Raw genomic sequence first — 16,852 nt, forward strand, 5'->3', positions numbered from 1 at the left:
CACCTTATGATGGCAGGAAACCTGAAATGCAGGCTTCCCTCCTGTAGCATAAATAGCTCTCTCTGGCCCCTTAGTTCCATGCTGCTTTATTTGAAATCGCAATAATTTTCAGCAGCAAAAGTGAGGGGACATCAAATCTGAAATAAGCAACATTCCACGGGATGAGGAACATTTGGGAGGCACAGTGAGGTTTTTTGCTACTAAATGATGCCAAGTTTAAAAGTGGGGCTCTCATGCACCCCAACATTCTCAAGGGTTTGGATCAGAGGTTTTGCTTTAGCCTGCTATGAATTCCCAAAAGCCTCCTCCACACTGGGCCATTATGGAAAACTTGTGGGATTACACAAAAAAGCCAAAAAAGTCCACCACCACCCATCACTGCAGTATCAGGGCACTTGCCACCCAAAATAAACAACACCTATTGAAGTCCCTAGTGAATTTCATGGAATTTGTGGCATTTCTCCCTTTTGGGGTCACAACTCTGGGGATAGGGTAGTTTGGTTTTCTGTTTGGGGGATAGATTTTATGGATTTCCTCTTTTTTTTAATTGGTTGTTGAAAGGGATTTAGGGAGGCTGTCAATGGTGTGTCATTCTTATGGCCAAAAGCCCTTTCTGAAGAGGACAGTTTTGCAGCGTTCCCTAAAGACAGTCAGATTCTGGATGCACCTGATCTCCTCTGGGAGTGTTCCCTACCTGAAGCCCCTCCACTGAAAATGTTCTGGCCCCAACCTGATTCCCCTTGATCATATTTACAGTTGCATTTTGTGTTTCCTTTTCTTTATACTGGGGAAAATTTGGATGAACCCAAGACTGTGATAGCATGTACCACAGCCCGTGGTGTGGGCGTAACATCTCACCCTGCTGTACACACAGGAACAAACCTCCTTGGTTCTTTCAAATGATGCTAGGTCATATACCTTGCCCAAGACACCTATGGAAGTTAGGTGCCTAAATCCCTTAGGCTCTAGGCTAAACTCCTGAGGAATGGAGTGGGAGGGGGGACTGTGTTTGGGAGGAGAAGGAAGACAGCTGAGTTTTATTAGGAACATCAGCCAGTCAGCCCCCAGGTGACCCTGTTACCTTTAACAAGCCTATTTAAGGTTGAGTCTTTATATAGAGGCTAAACTGCCAGTTGGTGAAGTTTTTCTGAGAAGGATCATACAGCTGAGCAGGGTAGTAAGAGTCTTAGGAGGTTAGTTAGTATGTAGGCTCTTTGAGCTATTAGGTAGGGAATCTAGCAAAAGGGCTTTCCCTTTTTTATTCTCAAGCTTCCTGTGAAGCGCTGACCCAGAATTAGGAATTCTCTCTGCCTCTGCTTTTATTCCTCTGATCCTCCCTGAAGAGACTCCAGTCTGTTGCTGTGCAGTCTTATGATCCTGGGGGGGAACTACTAGGAACTGAATGGCTGTAGGGATTAGTAATGGGCCTCTGAGCCTTGTTTCTTTGGTTTGCTGGTCTAAGTTATGCCCCAGGTTGGTAATGTCTGATGCTTATCACCTGAATGTTTTATGTAAAGTGAACTGTAAAGGAAGGTTTATGTTATCCTAGAACCTAACAATCTAACTCTCCTGGCCCTGGGGTGCCTTCCTTAAAAACCTTTTAAATCTTGGCAACTCTCCATATGCCAGAGTGCACAGTGCTGTGCTTAACTGGGGAAAATCTCCCCAGGAACTGATTTAGCCTAATGAGAGGGAATGGCAAAGTCTGCTGTTTAATTGAGACAGTATTTGCATCAGTTCCACTTAATGGAGATGTGTTTTGGTCTTTGCCAAGTGATTAAGTAGGTATGAAATCTGCATGAAATTCTAATTGTTGTCCTGCTAATACAGAAGCTACTGAAAAGTTCAGAAGGGAAAAATCAAGTCAAAATGCAGTGAAGATTTTCCTGTATTTGTAGTTTAGCATTTTGCTACTGGGTCTCTTCCAGTTGTGGGGTTTTTTTTGTATTTAAGTATTTTCTCCTTACTGGAACCACTGCTTAGCTGAAGCAACAAGATGTCCACCCCAGCAGCTCCACCTACAAGCACTGTCCTTTGCAGAATTACAAGCAGGTAATTGCTAATGTAGACCAACAGACTAGCCTGGGGAAACAGCCACTGGGCATCTTTACTGCTCCTGCATTTTGTTTCTTTCTGTGAAAGGGGTAATATTCTCTGGCACCCAGCATTCTAATGCAGATATCTACACAGATGAGCAAAGCTAGATTCTGATCTATTTAGCTTGGCCTGTAGAATGGCTCAGGAGGGGAGAAGGTTTGCTGTGTTTCAACAACCCTCTACCTTCATATTTTAGCACTTCCAACAACTACAAAAATACTGCTGTTTAAACGCATTTTATACCCTTAAAAGTTACTACCAGGCTGTGTAGCTGTTGTGAGGCTGCTCTGCACACACAGTTGTACCTATTTAACTAAAATATCATTTTTATACTGAAGTTAAATGAGTGCAATTTTGTGTGGATGCTGAATCAGTGTGCCCAGTATGGGGGTTAGCACTCATCTAATTAAACAGGTGCTGTTCTGATATAAACTGATGAACTTAATCTAATTTGAGGGCAAGTGTCCCCACCACAGCTGACACTGACCAGCCCCTTTGCTAAGGATCTCAGCAGCAGGACTCAATAGATTGTGCCCCCTCCCCTAATGCTATAGAGTTTCTCCAGGCCATGACTGAGACAGTAACTTAATTTAAAAAAAAAAAAATTTACAAATCATAATACTTAAACATACAAATGTAGTGGTGGCCAAATACCTGCCATTAAAGCTCTTCTTAATGGGCTCAGTCATCTGCATCAGTGAATTCATTCTGCTGTGAATCAGCAATCTGACTATATGACTCCAACAACAGCATGGGCTCCCCGCTTCCCTCCCCCAAGCAACTTTATTAATGAAAGTTCTGAGAGAAATACTTGTAGGCTGCTGCTATGCACTTCAAACAACCAGTACTGCACAAATGTGTGTCTAAGTATTTGATCATCTTCTCCCTTCCTTGTATGGATCTCTTCCAAAATGTGGAATTTAAACAAATTTTGTTACATTGTTTTGAAGTCTAGGAGTAACAAAAACAGTCATTCAAAAGGCTGACAGCTGTGTACATTCAAGTTAAAGGGATACCATCACTTAAACCTTGGTCTGACGCATTTAACTTTGTTACAAGTAGTGTCTCTCAGATTAAAAAATATATATATATTCTGTTCAGTTTATTTACTTAAGCCATTTGGCAACACTCTGTAGAGTCCTCTCCTTGTTTCCCATCTCTGTGGACCTTTCATAGGCCAACAGCAGGTGAGAGAGGCTCAAAAGCAGACTGTGGTTTTAGGCAGGGCAAGTGCAGTATCTGAAACTGACTAGACTTCCAGCTGCCCACTGACAAGATTTCTATGTCCCTTTAAAAATACTCACAATATCGTAACAGGAATATTCACTCTACTATGCTCCTCCTCAAATATTTAAGCAGTTACCCGAGATATCTCAAACTTGATTGGTGAAGAAGGAATCCCAAGAGAAAACCTTGTAGAAAACAAGTTAATGCTTTAAAAAGCTTAGTTAGGAGACCTTCGAACAGCCTTCTGAGAAAGTTGTGCAATTTCCTTGTGTGCTACTCTCTAGTGGGTCAGAAGGGAAACTATGCTATGACATGTATTGACAAAAGCAATGGGGCTTTAAGGCAAGGCCATCCTAACCCTCTTCTACTTGTCCTTTAATGAAAGTCATGCATTAAGTCTGGTAGGTAAATACCACACCCCCCTCTTCCTCCTGCTCACTCCTGAGAGTTCTGCAGCATCTTGGCACCGTGGATGCATTAAGATGGAGTGAGAACTTGAATGTTGTCTCCATGCTAGTGCCTTTGCATGTCACGTTCCCCATCACCTCCATCACGGTACCTTCTGCTTTGCTTCCGAGCATCTCTTTCTATCCCTGCCAGCGTGCATCACTTCTTGTGGCGCTTGGGTTGAAAACACACATGTGCCTGGATATGAAACATGGATGATTCGTTTCAAAGAACTAGCAGGCTAGCCTCATCCTTTTACAGTGAAGTCCAGTGTTTCCTCCTTGCGCCTAACGTCTCTGCTGTCAAGAAACCACCTCTACCAAACCCTTTTTAAGGTGTGTGGACCTCTGAAACATTGGGCTTTTACAAAGCTTAGGATAATATGGGTCCTCATCTTAGAGAGGTGGGAGCAGCACCCTGTTGGAATTCAGCTCCCAGAAATTGAAACAATGCTCCTGGGGCCCTCAGTTACTTGGCAAGAGTGGAGTCTCCAGGAGCAGAGAGGGAGTTGGTGCAATCCCAGGGAATATAAGGGGGCTTCAGTCATGGGAGCAGGGAAAGTTAAGGCTCTGCTGAGGTCAGTGTATTCTAGAGATGGCTCCATAGAAAGCATTAGATGTAACAGCCACCACGCTAGGGGGCTGTGACCTCTCGGTTAAGATTGCAGCTAAATGTTTTGCTAAGCGCTCTGGCTGAAGGACACAGGGTCAAACTGTGCAGCAGAGTAAAGCCACTGACTGCACCAGCTTTACTGCTGACTTACCCCAGTATAAATAAGAGCAGAATTTGCCCAAATGCCAGCCAAACGATAAACGCTGAAACCTACTGTTGCATAACAAAAATACAATGAAACCTTGAATACTTCTCCCCACCTGCTTTAACTGGAACAGTAGAAACACTGTGATGGAACACTGTTCCCAGGTAAATATCTCGCCTGCCAAGTTTCAGCATAAAGCAAGCATCAGAGACCGAGATAAGGCCACCTCTTCCCACCAAAATCCTATTGGTGAGGACAGCATGTAAATGCAGAAAGTTATAAAGTTATAGCACTAGCTGCAACGGTATGGTCAAGTTTATAAGAGGCAGTGTTGTCCAGTGGATAGATCCGTGGACTAGGACTTAATAGACTTGGGTTGCAGTCCTGTCTCTGCCCCTCGTCTCCTGAGTGCTATTTACCCTATTTATTATTTTCCCTTTTGCACAATGCTTAATGGGCAGCAGGTTTAAACAAATAAAAGGAAGTTCCTCTTCACACAGCGCACAGTCAACCTGTGGAACTCCTTGCCTGAGGAGGTTGTGAAGGCTAGGACTATAACAGAGTTTAAAAGAGAACTGGATAAATTCGTGGAGGTTAATAAGTCCACTTATGGCTATTATTCAGGATAGGTAAGGAATGGTGTCCCTAGCCTCTGTTTGTCAAAGGGTGGAGATGGATGGCAGGAGAAAGATCACTAGATCATTACCTGTTAGGTTCACTCCCTCTGGGGCACCTGGCATTGGCCACTGTCAGCAGACAGGATACTGGGCTGGACGGACCTTTGGTCTGACCCAGTATGGCCGTTCTTATGTAAATCGGGGATCACATCATGAAGTTAACAGGCAGCAAGTTTAAAACAAGTAAGAAGTACTTCTTCACACAATGCACAATTAACCTGTGGAAATCGTTGCCATGGGATGTTGAGGGCCAAAAGTGTAACTGGATTCAAAAAAGAACTAAATAAGTTCATGGAGGATAGGTCCATCAAGGCTATTAGCCAAGATGGTGAGGGATGTAACCCTATGCTTGGGGTGACCCTAAACCGCCTGCAGCCAGGAGGGGAAGATAGGGATAGATATCTACAGAATTGCCCTGTTCTGTACACTCCCCATGAAGCTCTGGTATTGGCTACTGTCGGAGACAAGATACTGGGCTAGATAGCCCATGGGTCTGACCCAGAGTGCCCATTCTTATGTGCCCTTGCATAAATCACTTCACTTTTGTGCCTTTATTGCACCATCTGTATGCAGGGTGTGTGGGGGATGATACTGGATGCTTTTGTTAACCAACTGATTTATATCAGCTGGGTACTGCTATGATTTTTGGGAATGAATGGGAGAAAATGGAACTTTTGGCTGATTTTCTGTATTGCTACAAGTAAGCTTGTCTGAACCATACAAAAGTTACTTTGACAATCCAGACTGGCTACCTAATGCTCAAGGGTTGTTTAATTATCATTTGTATTAGACACCAACAAACACCCAGCACAAAAGCTGGATGCTAGAAGGTTAAACTCTGTTCTTGGAAGGACAATTATTGATGGGCTGGCAAATTAGGTCAAAATTAAGTATGGTTCATTTCAAATGTAGTGAAATTGATTTCTGCATTCACATAAGATGGAATTTGCCCTGCCAAGCAGATTTCTATACTCTTCAAAAATAGAATGTTCTCTGTCCACATCACCAAATCTCCTCTCTCCCCCTCCTCCCTCTCACAATCAGATCAGTCCCCAGAAAAGGTTTGTTCCCACAGATGTTGGGCTATTTGCCCCTTAAACAAATTAACAAAATGTGATCTGGCAATCCTCAAATGTGATCAAGTTGAAAACAAAAAAAAAATACAGTGAAGCAAATTGAGCATGGGGTACCAGCCTGGGACTCCGAAAATCTAACCTTAGCTCTGCAGCTGAACTGCAGCACGGCCTTCAGCAAGTTACTTTACCTCTGTTCTTCTCCCTCGCCACCCCCGGATGAAACCTATCAATCTGATATTTCTGACAGTGCTTTGCAATGGGCGAGTGTGCTACGTAACCCAGCTAAAAATACTCTTTAAAAAGCCAGCTGGATATTATTTATTGGATGTGGGGTGCAGGGGGACTCAAATGATTTTTCTCACCAGCCTTGGCAAATTAACACCTTGAAGACCCAGTCTGAGTTTCATTGTAGGGACCTACTACATTGTAATATAATGTAGGTTGCAGTAGGGCTCAGCACGGTAGGTGTTATGCAAACACAAGGACGAGACCGTCTCTGCCCCCAAAGAACATGCATTAAGAGGAAAGGTTACTGAGGTGACGATAGGCCTACAGTTTATTAGTGACATTTCTTTTGTTTAACATAAATGCAAAAGGGCTTTGCAGACCCCTTTGGGGACGATGCTCCATGCATAGCCCTTGAGTTGGAATCGAGGCTACTGTTATTGGCAGAGTGAAGAGGGCTGGAGCACCAACACAAGGGGGGTAGTAAAGTAGTCTTTAAGGGGCAGAATTACACATGGCCTTGACAACAACAGCAAGAGTCTGAACTTGATGTGGCGGAGAAAGTCAGTGGCTGGTTTCAAAAGGGGTTTAACGTGGGGTCAATGAGCAAGACTTTTAACTGCTCTAGTTTGTCTGAACTGGAGTGGGGAGGATGGCATGGGTGTCAGAAGCCAGTGCGGAGGAGGCTGCAAAAACTGAGGCAGGAGACGAGGCCTGGATGAGGGAGGTCTGTGTGTGGACAAAGAAGGGTCAAATTTTTACACACCGCTTCATCGCTTTAAACTAGGAGCAAGGCTGTAGAAATTCCACTCCTTAACGTGTCCATTTCCTTTGTTTCCATCAGAGTTGGGAGACAGCCACTGAGATCTCGCTTGTGCTGGTTCATCGGTTCCTCTTCCAAGCTGGCTACGGCACGAAGCGGATTTAGATACTGAATTCCACGGTGGTGGAGGAAAGCTAGTCCAGAGAAGAGGTAAGCCATGCAATGACAGTGGGGATCTCTGTTCTCCCCCTTGCACACACAATAATATACACTAGGAATGGAATTCCCCTTATTCCTAAGGGGGACACATCTGCGTGTCCCAGGAAGTTTTTCAGGTGGCTGAAATGTGCTCTGGACGCCAACAGAGATCTGTGACAGCGGGCTGCGAATGGCTCTCTCAGGATTCTCTGGGTGTAGGGGTGCTATTGTTGTAAGGAAGCACGGAGTTAAAAGCACTGGAACTGTTAGACAGGAAAGGAGCAGCTGCGGGCAGGTTAACAACAACTAATGTCTTGGGTCCAATCACTTGATGACGCCTTCAGCAGGGAAGGGGCTATCCAGAGGCAACCAAGTTGCTGATGCACGCCCAGCAGTGCAGGTGTCGAAAGAGCAACCTTCAGAACTGTAGGCACGTCTCGCCAGGCTCCATGGAGCTCTGAGCAGAACACGGGGTTGCGCTGTGTTGATTCGTTTCAATTTCACCCATGAGCAAAAACCACTCTTATCTTGAAACCGAGTCTCCTGAGTCTAGCTCGCAGCTTGTGAGGCTGAAACACAGCAGCCGATGCCTTAGAATAAGCAAGAGCCAGATGGAGAAAAGGGGCGCAAAGGGAAGACAGAAAGCTCCCGACAATCGGACCTGGAGCATACCACTAAGTTAAATACGTTGTACGTCTCTGATGCAGGGCCTGACTTCCAGAGGCGCTGAGCACCTGCAGCTCCTACTGAGTTAAGCTGTGGGTGCTCAGTGCTTCTGAAAACTGGCTCCCGGAAACCATCCAGGGAACTGTCGCTAAATACAGTGGGGGAGAAAAGGAATGTTATAATTCCTTAAGCTTGCACATTAAGCCAAGTGACAGCTGAGAGGGAAAGTTTCCCGTCCTTGCCACCCATCTTGTTGGCTCTCTGGAACAGGGAATGATCTTAAAGCACCTAGCGCTAGGTAAGCTATACCCTGGTCTCATAGAGTCCCCCAGCTTTAGGTCTTTCCTTTCCTGTCTCTGGCTCCCTGATGATCCCCAGACACACAACTAGGAGCCAGGGACTCTACAAACCCTTAACTGCAGCATTCCCTTTGAGATAGGAAGTACTAACCCCTAGCTACGGGGGGGGGGGGGGAATCAAAGGATTAGCGATTTGTCCAAGATTTTGCAGAGCCAGGATTAGGTTTGTAAAGATCCCTGAGGAGCTGAGAAGTGCTTAGTATTGCATTTTCGTTCAGGTTCTCTATCTCCTATTTGGAGAGGGCTGAGGGGGACGCGCAGAGCTGGACTTCTTATTGGAGAAACAAAATGGGGATATGAGAGCTGACGTGACCACTAGCAAAGGCCCCAAATCGTGTCTGTCACATTGGGCTTTTAGTCAATATATCCCCAAAAAATCACGCTGCCCATCTGCTTTTGTTCAAGTCAAAAGGAACCAATGGACAAGCAAACTTTTAGCAAGACCGTATTGCTGGATGGGGCCTCCATGAGATTTTGCCCGATATGCAGCTGTTAGAAGGTACGGTGAATAGAAGCTGGGCAGTATGTTTCCTTTGTCTTGCTGACTGTAGCAGTCTTGGACTGATCTATCCAAGGTACTTCACTCAACTGGAGTCTAAAGCTGATGCTGACCCTTTCTAAAATTGCCCTTCTGTCTGAATCTTTTCCTACTATTGTTACGAGAAACACCTGTGACAAAAGGAGAGGGGTTCCTTTACGTTGGTGCATTTGACAGTACTTCAAGGGTAGCCAGTTCTAGAATGTCCCTTGCCTAATCACTAAGCTCATCCTTTCCCTCTGTTTGGGTAAGTAACAGGGGACAGGACACTTTAGAAAAGAAAAAATGCCATAGTTAAAAACTACAAGATGGTACCGGAAACTTCTTTCTGCAATGAAGTTTCAAGCTGACATTCGCCCTCTGCTATCTGGAACCTGGGTCCTAGATTTCTCATAGCCTGTTCTGTAGCAGTGGAAGGATAAGAGGTTAAAACTCAAGCCTCAAAACAGCGTATCATGCTGTTAGGAAGAGTGACTCAGTTCTCCAGGGAAAGCGCTCTTTGAAAATAAAGGCAACAAGAAAAGGCCAAATAAAGTGGAACTTTGATGTTTTACTCCTACTGCTGCTTCCCATTTGTCCTGGTCTGGTTGGCAATGGAATTACTGTGGTCGGTTTTATTCAATCTCTGATGTTGCAGACTGCTGCCAAAACTTTCCACCTGAGCTGTTCAGGAGGGTTGAATGAAAGCCACTGGAGGCTGAGTGGGAATTGATAGAATAGTGGTACTAAAAGCGAGAGTGAGTGTCAGGTTCTCTGCAAATGACCTCATTATGCTCTCTCAAATGCAGTAAGTGTCAGGAAAGCCAACAAGCATTGTGTCAGATGTGTAGGAACTGCTCTCTCCAGGCGTTCGGAGAAATGACCTCAGAGCAGCCTTTCCCCAACCTGCTCTTTTCCTGCTTCACCATTAAAGCAGCTCTTACTGTGCCAAAGAATCTACATCCTCTATTTCAAATGGGATGGATCAGTAGATCCCATTCCACATCTTGCTGCTTTGCCGTATTCTCCCTTCAGGATATCAGCAAAAAAATCTGTAAGATGTGATGAACTGAAATGGCATTAAGGGTCAGAATGTGTGGGGAAACTAGACTTCTTTATGTGGCAAAACCCAGACTAAAGCATGAAGCAAAACATTGCTCAATGATGGCTAGTTACACTTCCCCTGAGCAGCCTTGAGCTAACGCGGGGTTCAGAACCAAGTTCAAGTAAAGGCCATCGCTTGAATAACTTAATGTAGTGGGGCCTTCTGTAAACTGGACGAGCTGCTTTGTTAACTTCAGGGCTGCCTCTAGCAGGCACCAAGCAAGCTGCATTACAACACTCCTTTCCTGTTCCTGCTTAAAGTGACCCCCTGCAATTCTCAAAAAGGGTTTCTGTGAACTATTGTCAATGCAGTGAAACGTGTTCAGTATCAAAACTTGTGCTAGGAGACTACAGTGAAACACTTCTACTCTCTGATCTCCACACCACTTTCTCTCAACACTATTCAGAAACAGGTTTCAGAGTAACAGCCGTGTTAGTCTGTATTCGCAAAAAGAAAAGGAGTACTTGTGGCACCTTAGAGACATCCGATGAAGTGAGCTGTAGCTCACAAAAGCTTATGCTCAAATAAATTGGTTAGTCTCTAAAGTGCCACAAGTACTCCTTTTCTCTCTCCTCCCTCTTCCCCTGCCGCGCCCGGGGTTGATGGAAGGCAGATCCTGAATCCATTGCATGGTGGCTTCAGAAAGGTGCATATAAAATGCCGCCTTGGGATGCGATTTCTTTTATGGCGGAAGGGTGGGATAAATGAAGTACTAAGTGCAAATCACTCAGCCACATTCATTTTAGCTGTGCTTTGTATTATGTTCAGTCTGAATAAAATGCCTCTACCCCTTCAAGATGTGCATTTATAGTTTCACAGGCAAAGTGAGTGATTTTTTCCATGCAATCCCCTCTTTCCCCTTCATTGTTTCCAGAGAAGGGACCTACCTTGCTCCAGGCAGATCGTTCTATAGGAGATGCTACCCTCTTTTACACAGGTAAAAGTCTCGTGTATTTATCTGTTGCTAACATTTAGATGACTAAAATCAAGAGGTTTTCCTTCAAGTTCTGCTGCTACGTGTGACTAAAGCAGTCTCTAGTCTAATGCACTTCATGCCAGCGAAGGAGTTGGAGTGTTGTGGGCTACAAGCTGCAGGGGGAGGAATGTCTGTCTCCAAAATCTGTCATCAGTTTCTCAAAACTGTCATTTCAGGACACCTACTAGGCTGAATAACTTTCAGCACCCAAACTTTCAACCTGTAACTGCCTGCCCATGTCCCATCTACAGGAAAGGCCACCCACGCCTTTTTGCTCGAGGCAAAAGGTGAACATTGTATTTATACACAAAATGGGACTGGACGCCACTTTAGCGGGAATGGAAGTCATTTGCACAGCACCGAGTGTCAGAACAGAGCCTGTGCAGTTGATTTCAAACTACTTACAATTTTCAGTCTGAAATTTGATTTTTTTTAATTGATTTGTTTACATGTGGGCCAGACAATGTCACCTTGGCATTGTCAATACCACAACCCGACCACCGATCTCCCTGAATTTATCCACCAAGCCTATTGTTTTATTAGCACCGTCGGGGGGGAGGGAGGGTTAAAGGAGGTCCTCAAGAGGAAATCTGATTTCTTGATAAGAGGACACAAACTGGGGAAACCATCTGCACTGTTTCTGATTGTTTACAAGATAACCTAACCTCTGTATGGCAGAGGGCAATTTACCCTTCCGGTTGCAGCACCCAGAGCCAACCTCAAGTAAAACGGTTCAGAGTTGCCATTTAAATTATTTGATGAGGGGGTGCATGCAGGGTGATTTTAATATTAGTTCTAAGCAGAACAGTGTTTACTCCCTTGCACTGGACTGATGCAATGCTCCCTTCTGCTCGGTTTGGTTTTAACTACCAAATATTAAAATAAACACTTCTGAGTTCTCCAACCAGGGAGCAACGAATCATGCTCTAACGGGACCTGTGCGTGACCTGGGCCACCTTTCCTGAAAAAACGGGGGGAGAGCTCCGGGAATGTGCACGGAGGGTCTGGTGCTTTGGACAGGTGAGAGAGCCTAGATGCAAGGTGCTCCGGTCATATTTAGAGTGCGTGCCAGTGACCGGGGGGGCGAATGACTGCATGCATTGCTTTCAACACCCCGCTCTATAAGGGGAGCGCTGCACAGAGCCACAGCGCTCCTAGCAGCCCCTTTGCAATGGGAGGGGAAACGCGATGCAAGGAACGAGTGCCGCTGGAAGCTGGGGCTGCAAGGCGTGCACACAACAACATGCCCCTCATTGCACGCGACGCTCCCCTTTCTCAACTGGGGGGGGGGGGTTTCCGTGGCCGGGAACGCCTGCAACCCGGGGTCCTGCAAGGGGACCCCGGCAAGGCAAGCGTGCAGCGGGGGAGTCGCAGGGTGTTGCCAGGCTACTCACCTGTCCGTACACCGTCATGAGCTCTTGCTGCTGTTCCGCAGCGCCCCTCTTCCTCCGCGGCTGAAGCCTCTCGCCTGCCCTGCCCGTCCCTCTGTCACCCGGGCTCAGCGCCTCTCCCTGCAGCAGCGCGAAGCCCCGGTCCTGCGGCCGGGCTGCAGCCCCCCCGGGCAGCCGCAGCGTCCCGGCGGCGGCCGGGTCGGGGCTCCAGGCGAGCAGCAGCAGGGCTGCCAGGCAGGGGAGGCTCCGCTCCCCACGGCTGCTCCCTGTCGCCATGTTCCTCCTCCTCCCTCCTCCTCCTCCTCCTCCCGGGTGCTGGAGGGGGCTGCTGCAAAGTGGGGCGCCGCCGCCAGGAGAGAATGTGCAATAGGGACGGGGGGGGACGCAACCGCGGCGGCCGGGGCTGGCGCGAGCCGCGGCCGGGCTCTGCACGCGCGGCTGCGGGGGCTGCGCGGCGCCCCTTGCTCCGCGCGTGTGGCCGGCAGGGGAGGGGAGGGGAAGCGCCGCCGAGCTTTGCTCGCACCGGCCGCCTGGGTGCGACTTGCAAGTCACGTGTAGTAGCCGGACTCTAAGCTGCTTTGCTTCCTCTCCTGACCCAGAGGAAACAGGGCAGCCCCAGAAGCAGGTGACCTCTTCCCCCCCCCCCCCCGCCCCCGCCGCCACCCCCAGAAATCCTAGCTACGAGCTTCTTGAAGATTTTTTTTTAAATCTGTTTGCAAGGCATGAGCTGGAACGGCCAGTGTGTTCGCTTAAGAGGGCGGTGAGGCCGCAAGGTCTGCATTTGCGGGAGTAAGAAAGCATCCCACGTGCACCCCAAACTCGGGTGCATCTGAAAAGGGGTCTGGATGCAGATGGAACATGACATCTGGGCCTTTCTATCTCGGGGTTTTATACTGCCACCTATCACTGCAGCATCTGCCTGCACTTTCAAAAGTAACCTCTGTGTCTGAGCTCGTGCAAGCTTTTTGCATGTGTGAGGTGGTAATTATCTAAATACAGTTTATTTTACAGAGCCCCCAAAAGCATGCAAGGTGCTACACCGAGCTAGAATAAGTCAGCTTTCTCCCCCTACCACTTACAATCTTACACCATCATGGTTTAAGAAGACGACAGGTTTCAGAGTAGCAGCCGTGTTAGTCTGCATCCGCAAGAAGAACAGGAGGACTTGTGGCACCTTAGAGACTCACAAATTTATTCGAGCATAAGCTTTCGTGAGCTACAGCTCACTTCATCGATACTCTAAGGTGCCACAAGTACTCCTTTTCTTAAGACAAGTGAGTGTGGACACCAGATGGGTGGCTTTGTGGTCACGTCTTAGGTCAAAATGATCAGAGATCGGGGTGGCCAACCTGTGGCTCCGGAGCCCCATGCGGCTCTTCAGAAGTTAATATGCAGCTCCTTGCACAGGCACCGACTCCAGGCCTGGAGCTACAGGCGCCAACTTTCCAATGTGCCGTGGGGTGCTTACTGCTCAACCCCTGGCTCTGCCACTGGCCCTGTCCCCACTCCACCCCTTCCTGCTGTGCCCTGGCTCCTCCCCCTCTCCCCCGGGGCCTCCTGCACACCACGAAAGGCGGCAGGGCACGGATCGGCTTAGCTGACAGTGGGCGGGAGGCGCAGGGAATGGGGGCGGGAACTGATGGGGGGCTGCTGAAGTATTACTGTGGCTCTCTGGCAATGTACATTGGTAAATTCTGGCTCCTTCTCCAGCTCAGGTTGGCCACCCCGTCATAGACAATCACTGGTGTTGGTTGTCTTCGCTGTGGGGAGGGCTAACTTGAGACATCTTGTACCTGGTTTTCATAAGCCCTGAGCATTGACAACTCCACCTGAACTCAGCTGGAGTGATGGATGCATGGCATTTCTGCAGATCATGCCCAAGATATCTACAGCTGAGTATGCAAAAATGAGATCGCTAATCAGAGGCTGCTCAAAAAATTGCGGTGGAGCTTTCTTTGCGTTACTTTTCCCTGTCTATAAAACGGGGGTAACGTGCCCATCAAGCAGGGATTTTGTGAGGCTTTATTACAAAATGTTTGAAAAGCGTTTTGAGAACTAAATGCCATATAAATTACAAGTGTTCTTTGCACCAGCAAAAGATTGATTACCCACGTGAAACTGCAAATGCAATATTTTTAGGCACGCACCGGTTTCAAATTGCCTGCATCTAAAATTTTACTGCACACAACAGTCATTTTGGAGGGGAGGATGGCAAGTCGTATTGTTTCAAAGTCTACATTTTGTGAGCAAAGGTAGAGGCCATGTGACCGCATCTGAAGCTGGTGCAGTCCATCTCTTAACCAACAAAGGCAGGTAGCAACATATCACCTCCCTACCCACATGATGGGGATGTTCCAATCTACCACAAGGAATGCCAAGCCATTCACACTGCTCCAAGACACGTACAGCATAAAGATGGTATGATAAATGTAAGTCATGAAGCTGAGGCTAGAAGGTTTATAGTGGTGGAACCTGAGCTGGGGAGCACCTTACAAGAAGGAAATTAGAAGGAGCTTGACCTTGGTATATCTGGGGCTAAAGACAAAAGCCACCTCTTTGGAAATACCTTTCCTCTGCAATATATTCCTAGGACCAATCCACAAATGGAGAAACTGGAACAGAAGAAATGTGAGGGAAGAGGAAAGCAAGAATCCCTTAAATCTGCCCCAAGAACAAATGCAGACTGTGAGAAAATTGCTGCTTGGTTACCCTGTGTCCTATCTTTAATTTCAAAGGCTACTCTGGCCTAATAATACTGAGCACCAAATCTCCCCACTTTTGAAAACATGGCCATTAAGTCTTTAATGGAAGAATGATTTATTTTTTTTAAAACACCTCAGGATGGTCCATGGCGGCAGCAGGTCTTCTAAAAAAAAAAAAAAAAGTTTTAGTATGAAGATTTGAAGGCTAATTTTTTTGATTAATTCACAGTTCAAACCTCTCTGGCTGTATTTGGGGTAGGTTTCTTATTTAGATTTGAATCAATTGACCTCGGATCACAAATGTGTTGTGAAGGGTACATGTCCCCTTTCCACTCCGCACACCTGTCACCCCAGACTTGGTCTGTGGATGCCTACAAGTGACTTGTGCAAAAACTTGGAAGATTTTGAATGATAAAATACTTAATGAGGGCACAATCCTCTCATCCCAATCACATTTGTTCTCCATGTATGTTTATTTATTCAGCTAAGCAAGGAGATGCAAATGAAGTGGTTTAACTTAGTTCATACCAAAGTAGCTTCTTACATGTGGTAGTTAATGAAAAGAGTCTGATGGTATAAAACAAATAGACTATTAAATTATGAGAATATTTCCGGTCAAAATTGACTCCTGTTTAGGGCCAGAGCATCTGCAAACATTGGCCCTGATCTTCTAAACAGTTATAATTTTACTCACACAGCTAAAGCTAAGAATATGCATAAGCGTTTGAAAGCTTGGGGTCATTCTCTGTGCAATCATTTATATTGTATATTGATAATAGCCTGGACATGATGTGTTTATTATGCAGATGACATTTTTTTCAATACAGCCTGTATTTATGCTACTCAGAAAGTCTTCCTTGAGCAAGTTCATCATACTGGCTTTTTTATTTTTAGTGTAAGTTGTTTTACCAAAGCTCAGTTACTCTAGCCACAAATGTAGTTCCGTATTCCTTCTGGAATTCAAGTAGAAATTGCTAATGAGAGAACCCACTCATGGGACAATTTTCTCTTTACACTAAGCCAAACCCCAAACGCATAATAAATTATTAAAATAACAAGATGTTTGAACTATACCATAACTAAAGAGGTCCTAGATAATGCATTTTCTCAAAGATGGAAGGGAATGCAGTGAGTTAGAGGCTCTTTAGGGAATAGAATATCAGCCATATACATGATGAAACTTGATGGGCTAAATTAAAGTTGCAGTGATAACTCTACGTTTTCTGGCAGTTTTTAAGTCAGCCATACCGTGTTATTCTTAGCACAGTTTACTTTGTACGTGAATTTTCTTTTCCATTTTCTGTGGGAGCCTGTGGGGCCAGGAAATATCCATGGAAGTGTGTGAGTTAGCACAATTTTTAGAATGCACCTTGTTTCATTTTAGAGACTAACCAATTTATTTGAGCATGAGCTTTCGTGAGCTACAGCTCACTTCATCAGATGCATACCGTGGAAACTGCAGCAGACTTTATATATACACAGAGAATATGAAACAATACCTCCTCCCACCCCACTGTCCTGCTGGTAATAGCTTATCTAAAGTGAGCAACAGGTTAGGCCATTTCCAGCACAAATCCAGGTTTTCTCACCCTCCACCCCCCCACACAAATTCACTCTCCTGCTGGTGATAGCCCATCCAAAGTGACAACTCTTTACACAATGTGCATGA

General features: G+C 46.1%; 1 protein-coding gene across 3 annotated transcripts in view; it reads right to left on the minus strand.

Annotated features, from left to right (window-relative positions):
* SORL1 (sortilin related receptor 1) overlaps positions 1-12,757 on the minus strand; it is a 105,104-nt gene extending 92,347 nt beyond the window's left edge. For 2 of the 3 annotated variants that reach the window (XM_077839755.1, XM_077839754.1), the window contains exon 1: positions 12,485-12,531. In XM_077839755.1, coding sequence (XP_077695881.1) covers positions 12,485-12,502 — 18 coding nt within the window. In that variant the 5' untranslated portion in view covers positions 12,503-12,531. Of the gene's footprint in view, positions 1-12,484 lie in introns of all 3 variants that reach the window. The other variant, XM_077839753.1, reaches the window with a different exon arrangement.
* Between the last annotated feature and the right edge of the window lie 4,095 nt (positions 12,758-16,852).

Source organism: Eretmochelys imbricata, chromosome 22 (assembly GCF_965152235.1).
Source record: "Eretmochelys imbricata isolate rEreImb1 chromosome 22, rEreImb1.hap1, whole genome shotgun sequence".
NCBI classification, from domain to species: Eukaryota; Metazoa; Chordata; order Testudines; family Cheloniidae; genus Eretmochelys; species Eretmochelys imbricata.